This window comes from Triticum dicoccoides, chromosome 1A (assembly GCF_002162155.2).
Source record: "Triticum dicoccoides isolate Atlit2015 ecotype Zavitan chromosome 1A, WEW_v2.0, whole genome shotgun sequence".
Classification (NCBI taxonomy): Eukaryota; Viridiplantae; Streptophyta; class Magnoliopsida; order Poales; family Poaceae; genus Triticum; species Triticum dicoccoides.
In genome coordinates, this window is record NC_041380.1 from 599,932,226 (window position 1) to 599,939,027 (window position 6,802).

The 6,802-nt window shown below is 48.7% G+C and overlaps 2 protein-coding genes across 2 annotated transcripts in view; one reads left to right on the plus strand and one right to left on the minus strand.

Annotated features, from left to right (window-relative positions):
- The first annotated feature begins 956 nt into the window (after positions 1 to 956).
- LOC119294797 lies at positions 957 to 4,439 on the plus strand. Its single transcript, XM_037573068.1, has 6 exons — positions 957 to 1,222; positions 1,308 to 1,378; positions 1,945 to 2,050; positions 3,185 to 3,317; positions 3,432 to 3,560; positions 3,901 to 4,439. Exons 1-6 carry the CDS (start codon positions 1,158 to 1,160, stop codon positions 3,973 to 3,975), a joined length of 579 nt encoding a protein of 192 aa, XP_037428965.1. The 5' UTR covers positions 957 to 1,157; the 3' UTR covers positions 3,976 to 4,439.
- A 568-nt stretch (positions 4,440 to 5,007) lies between these two features.
- The window catches only part of LOC119294805 (probable receptor-like protein kinase At2g42960), a 9,733-nt gene continuing 7,938 nt past the window's right edge, over positions 5,008 to 6,802 (minus strand). Inside the window, exon 9 of the mRNA XM_037573087.1 lies at positions 5,008 to 6,536. Coding sequence (XP_037428984.1) covers positions 5,385 to 6,536 — 1,152 coding nt within the window. The 3' untranslated portion in view covers positions 5,008 to 5,384. The remainder of the gene's footprint in view (positions 6,537 to 6,802) is intronic.

Here is a 6,802-nt window from a genome sequence, read left to right on the forward strand (position 1 = left end):
AACTACTTACGTAGTACTATGACAGGGCAAACTCAGAGCCTCACAAACGATGTATTGGTTATTCCTAATGAATAAAGTTTCGCTTTATTTCAAGAAAAAATGACAGGGCAAACTCAGCGTCTCAGCCATGACCTACCTAGCTTTTTGTGTGGTGTCCGGGCATGGATCCACACATCGCTAGTTGAAACACACAGACTAACCCAGAAAATGAACATGCGCGAATCTTCAAGGGCCCAAAAATCGACTGACCCTGAAATTAAGTTGCTGGCGACTTACATGTAGCTAAAGTCAGAAGAAAATATTCATCGCGCTAAGTCTTTTTATTTCAAGAAAAAAAAAACCTTTGGATATCACGGCTTCAGGAAATACCACCAAGTGATCTCCCCGTCGCATCAAAGTAGCATTCTTTTCCTCGTTTCTGTCCATCTCCACTATTCAAAGCTCTGTGCATAAGTCTAAAGTGTTGAAAGTCGAAATCAAGAAGCAGAAACGCCAAAACACCCGCAAAGCCAACCAGCCACGGGCTAATTGGTAAATTGTCCACACCATCTTAATGCCACGTATGCATCTCATTACAATGAAATGTTTTTTTTAGGGAAATCATTACAATGAAATGTTTTTTTTAGGGAAATCATTACAATGAAATGTTAGATTGACAAGCGATTTTCTAACAACCTAATTGATTCGATTTCTCCATTGTGTTGTATCCGATGTTGTGTTGATCTGCAGACGATACCTGATCATACGCCACATCTTAGCTTGCCACTTGGATAAAGTGGCCCCGTTCCCTATTTCAAAAAAAAAAGTGGCCCCGTTCCAAATGTGCTGGGAATAATAACATTTTTTTAGTATCTTTGCTTAGCGAGCCAAAAGTCCACCGGGGAAAGACCGTTCTACCCCCGGGGCCCAAAATATCAAAATTCCCTGGCCGGTGGCGCACACACGAAGCCTGACCATTTCCATTTCTGCCCCCAGCTCTTCCTCCCTCGCGCCCACCACGACGGCGTTCCCCTCCGCCGCCGCCGGCGCCCTGACCGCCGTGTCCCTGGCCCGCAGCCGCAGGCCGTCCTCTCCTCCTCCTCCTCGCGCCCTCGCCTCGTTCCCCCGGTTCGCCCACCTACCAACCCGGGCCCCGATCCGCGCGGAGGGGGGAGGAAATGGCGGTGGTCCTCGCGTGGCTCAACGCCAGGGTCGTCGACCCCCTCCTGCAGGTCATCCAGAGGTGAGGCCCCAGGCGCCCGGCTCTAGTTTCTGTTTCGTCTGGTCGCCGGTTTCATCGCTTCTGCTTTGGTGGTTGGCCGGTGCAGGGGCGCGGAGCCGAAGCAGCTGGCCTTCTCCGCCGCGCTCGGCGTCACCATCGGGGTCTTCCCCATCTGCGGTACGTACGTGGTTGCTGCTGAATCCCCTACCTCTCGTCGGCGAAAATTTATCTGCGGTTAACCGAGTCTAGATTCGATTGCTCGATACGCATGGCGTATCGGCGCAGCAGTACAGGATCCGATGTGTGCGTGTGCGGCCATAGTTGAGGAGAACACGCTCAGCTCCTGGGAAACACACGGCTGCACGCCACCATGCCATAAGCCGTTCATTTACATCTCCAGCAGTCCACGACTCCCTCCCAAGTGATGGTTCTCCATTCAGATGTATTCAGCGTTTTGCCTGTTGTGGTCTCATAACTGAATCGTGTGCATCCTGTCTACCTGCCCTCTTGTCGTCAACATACTTGGGTTTAAGATTTTACAGAGCTGAATTTTCACACAGAAAACACCTGACAAATTACATCTAGTGGCTTAGGAAAATCCTTTTGAAAGTTGCTGAGTTTCAGCGTTAGGCTGGTGGTTGCTGTGTGACGTGCAGTTATTGTACGTCTTTCAATTATATTGCTAGTCTTTCATAATATTTCTCAAAGCAACTTGATGTGAACTTGGCCTTTGATGATTGCAGGGACCACGGTTATTATCGGTGGACTTGCTGTGGCGATGTTAGGAGCTCGTTGCAATGCCGTTACTGTCATGGTTCTCAATTTAGCTGCTACTCCTCTTGAGCTAAGGTAAACACATGCTCAGCATTAAATACAGTAAATCAAATTCCATTTTATGGGTTCTTTTATAAGAATAGTTACTGGTTCTTTGTCTAGCTTTATATCTGGAAATAGTTGTTGGTTCTATGTCAATTGTCAATCTTCATTTATAGGCATAGTTGTTGGTTCTATGTCAATTGTCAAACTTTAATTATATGATCAGTTGTTGATTCCATACCAAGCTTTATGTATAGGAATAGTTGTTTGTCCGCTGCCCTGCCAAAAGATACAGACTTAAGCTCTATACCACTAAACTATGCTGTTTCACTTAAATACCACTCGAACTTTGTTCTGTCATTTTCATCCACTTAAGGCCAATTTTTTGTTATCTTGCTATCATTTACCCTTTTTAAAAATGAATCGCATTCAATTACCTTATATATAAAAGTGAGGGTGTACAAGACTCCACATAGCTCAAGCTGTGCTCATAAGTCATAGCAGGGCAAATTCTTCTGCTCATAAGTCTCAGGTTCCTTGTTCATAGGACTTACTTTTATTATACGTAACATGCATTAGAGTGCTGATACCCCAAATCTGCTTTGTCTATTATGCTACTTGAAAAAAAGTGGCTGGTGTTAATGCATATGCTGTCACTAGTTGCCAGGTATGATGGTCTTGAAAAAACAGATATCCTTTGCATGACTTGTTTAATGCCAAACAAAGTTCTTCAGTAGACTAATGTATTTCTTTAGTTTGGCTTTACAGTTGCATTGTGATAGACGTTTCAATCTAAATGATTATATATATTTGGGGGTAAATATCATGCCAAAATGGGCTATTTTGTAAGGAAACAGTGGGAGGCCCTGCTCTATATCTCCAGGGACTTGTTTCTGTTTTAGCAGGGTTTGATCTTTGAAATTTTGCACGGCATACAACTTGCACCCTCCTCTGTTAATATTTATTTAAAAAATTGGAAAGTTTGTTCCGAATGGTCACTGATTTGTTGCATTTTCACTCCCGTTGTACCTAGTGCAGCAATTGTAAGCTATAAGCAATCATGTTTTAATTTATGTAGAGCTACCAATGAACTTTCATTTCACCGGATCCTCCCTATCTTGTTTCAATGCATTTGGCAGTGTCGTTTCCTGATTATGTTTTCCTCAGCTTGATCATTCCTTTCTTGCGTTTGGGAGAAGTAGTCACAGGCGGTGAGCACTTCCCCTTGACATCTGATGCATTCAAGATGGTCCTCACAGGCCACGCCTCAAAGGACGTGCTACTCAGCATTTTTCATGCGGTTAGTAAAATTGCTTCGGCCATCAAGTTTATCTCACCCATAAGAAATGAGCATTGTGTCGTCTTGTTCTCAGAAAACAGTACCATGACTGTTGCCGTTGTTGAATGAATACAGATTCTTGGCTGGATGGTTGCTGCACCGTTTGTGATGGCTGGGCTGTACACCTTGTCTGTCCCTTGTTTCAAGTACCTGGTCGGCAGGTTTGGCGTCATCCCTTCGAGCCCCAGGACGCCGATGAAAGCGGTATAATGTAGCTGTTTCCCCCTAAAGCAACTTTATTACGTTTCTGAAGCCGTGTGCGTGAATTCCTTACATTGCCCGATTGAGATGGCCCGGCCGTCCTAACTTCTGAACTCCGGCGCATAAATAGGCTTGCAGAGGCATATACTCATTGAGCTGAGGTGGTGTAATTCTCAATATATTTTTAAGTTGTAGCAAATCTTTCCCTTTTTTTCTTCTTCTTACGAACAAGTGTGCGACCCGATTCACCTGTTTCAAAACTGATGATATTTATTCATTCATTACTTTGGAAACTATGGCCTGTTCATTCCGTTTGAGACATGTTTCTGTTTATCTCTCCTAGGTTTTGCTTTGCCCAAATGAATCCGAATCCGAATCCGAAAATGGGGCAGTACCATTGCTCGTCCACGCCGACTGATCTTGTGGTGCGTGTCATCTGGACATCATCAGCCATTCTCACCTGCATTTGTGTCTCATGGCACCATGTTATGTAAACTGTGGGCATGTTGTGTTGTCTTCTTATCTGATTGTATTGTGTTAACTGCTGTTATGTGCTCCCGTTAGGGGCTGCTCGCGTAGCTGTAGGCTGATATGTATGTATATATAAAGGTAACGAGTGTTGTGTATGATGCTATCTCTAATACGTACGATACAGCAACATGGAACATCTGCAATGCACAGGAGTTTGGACGAGCCTGACTTGCGTCTCTGAAGCTGTTCCATGTTGCACGCTATTCTGGAGCAATAACCACGCCATGACTACATTGTGCATTCTGGAGCAACAACCATGCTTTGAGAGCTCGTGCTTCATCGGTCGGTCGGTTCTTCGAAAACATGTAAATCCTCTGAGCAACTCGCTGTTAAGAAAGTCATTCTGCATAAGTATGTGAGATAGAATGCCATAGGAAGAAGATGGTGAACAGTGGTCAATTATAACACTAAAAATAATGGAGGTCTTCTGACGGTTTGATCATGAGGCTAGATTCTCCTGCTCCCATATCATGAGCAACAGTTTTAAGCCTTTTTAGAGATTTCAATATGGATTACATATGGAGCAAAATGAGTGAATCTACACTCTAAAATATTGTCTATATACATCCATATGTAGTCCATAATGAAATCTACACTCTAAAATATGTCTATATACTACATATTGCTTTCATTTCACATGAAGATTGTTTCTCAAATTCTCCTGCAAAGTAATTCCATGATGGAAATCATTTAACTTGTATCACCTCCAACTTCTCATTGTGCAGTAAACTTGCACTAAAGCAAGAAAGAACAAATAATTTGGCCACCAATTACAGAGCCCAAATGCAAAACCTCATTTGAACATGCTGCAGCAAACTTGCTCCAAGAGCTTTTCTTCAGCTGCCTCTTCTCACTTTGTCAGCAAAGGGCATTAGGAGTGGGTGGGTGCAACAAAAATCATCTATTCCATAGCACATACTGATCTGAAATATATATAGCAACATGGGCATACATACAAGACTAGTGTTGGTTTACTTGTTGATCCAAAATCATGTAGTCCGATCGCCGACCAACAACACACGATCCCCATATCAAACACACGACCATCGGTCGATGCATACCAATAAGGTATTAATTTGTGCATCAAGAAGCGCTAGTTTTTTGAACAGATAGTGGCTACGACGACATTACGCATTCGAAACATAACTGAAGAAATAGCTATGAGGAGGGGAGGGGAGAGTCTCTATTGCTACCAGTACCAAGTACCAACAGATATCTTGATACAGCTTATGCGCTAAGAGCATGTCTTGCCTGTGAACACATATATAATAGGGTTCAGGAACCATGTTCGATCGATCACCAGTAGTCGCCGCAGGAGCACTTGCCCTCCTTGAAATGGTGGAACCGCTTGTTGTCCCTCACGATGAGCTCCCGCCCCACGATCCTCGACATGATCTTGATGGCGTTGTGGCAGTCCCCGCAGATCCTGAGGTTCTTGATGATGCGCAGCGGGGTCCTGGCCGGGGTGCTGATCAGGCCGTAGGCGATGGCCAGCCGCTCGCTGTGGTACAGCAGCGCCTGCTCCTTGGCCTCCTGGTCAATGTCGTGGAGCACGTACCTCGTGTCAGGGACGTAGCGCTGCTCGTTCACCACCTTCTTCTCGATCTTGGGCGGCAGCCTGTACTCCCCCAGCTTGTTCCTCCCGTCAAGCATGTTGATCCCAAGCCGCCGCTTCGGGGGAGGGGTCGGGAGCTTCTTGGGGTTGGCCTTGGAGGGGTCGAGCGAGACCAGCAGCTCCTCCGCCCGGTCCTCGAGGTCAATGTCGCCGTTCATGCGCGCCAGGTTCAGGAGCGACTCCCAGATCATGGCATTGGGCTCGAACGGCAGCTTCTCGATGTACTCCACAGCCTCGTTGAGGTGCCCCGACTTGCCCAGCACCTCGATGATCCCGACGTAGTGCTCCATGCCGGGCTCGATGTCGTGGTCCCGGGACATGGCGTCGAAGTAGAGGAAGGCCTCCTCGATGGCCTCCGAGTTGGCGCACGCGTCGAGCACTAGCACGAAGGTGCGGGCGGTGGGCGCCATGCCGCACCGCTTCATCTCCTCGAAGAGCTGCAGCGCGGCGTCCCCGAGCCCGTTGCCGGCGTAGCCCTCGATCATGAGGTGCCAGGAGGCCATGTCCCGGTCAGGCATGTGGTCGAACGTCCTGCGGGCGTGCGTCATGTTGCCGCACCGGCCGTACATCTCAAGGAACCGGTTGTTGACCTGGAGGTCGGCCCGGAAGGGCGACCGGAGCAGGTAGTCGTGCACCTTGCGGAGCTCCTCGAGAAGCTTCGGGGTGGAGCAGGCGCCGGCGAGCTCGTAGAAGGACGCGGCGTCGGCGCGCGCCCCCTTCTCGAGCAGCTCCACCGCCTCCTTGGCCCGCCCCTCCCTGCACAGCGCGATCAGCTTCTCCGGCCCCGCCGCGGGCTCGGGCGCTGGCGGTGGCCCCTGCTGATGCTGATGCTGCTGCTGGAGGTAACTGCTCTTCGGCGGGGGAGGACCCTGCTGCTGCTGCAGCTGCGGGGACGGGGCGGGAGGCGGCGGCCCGTAGCCGTGGCGCGGCGGGGGAGGGGGAGGCCCCTGCCGCTGCTGCTGCTGCTGCGGGTAGTGATTGCTCCACGGCGGGATAGGATCCAGCTGCTGCTGGGACGGGGGCGGGGCCGGAGGAGGCGGCCCATAGCCGTGGCGCGGCGGGTAGTCGTTCCTCGGCGGGGGCGGAGGAGGCCCCTGCC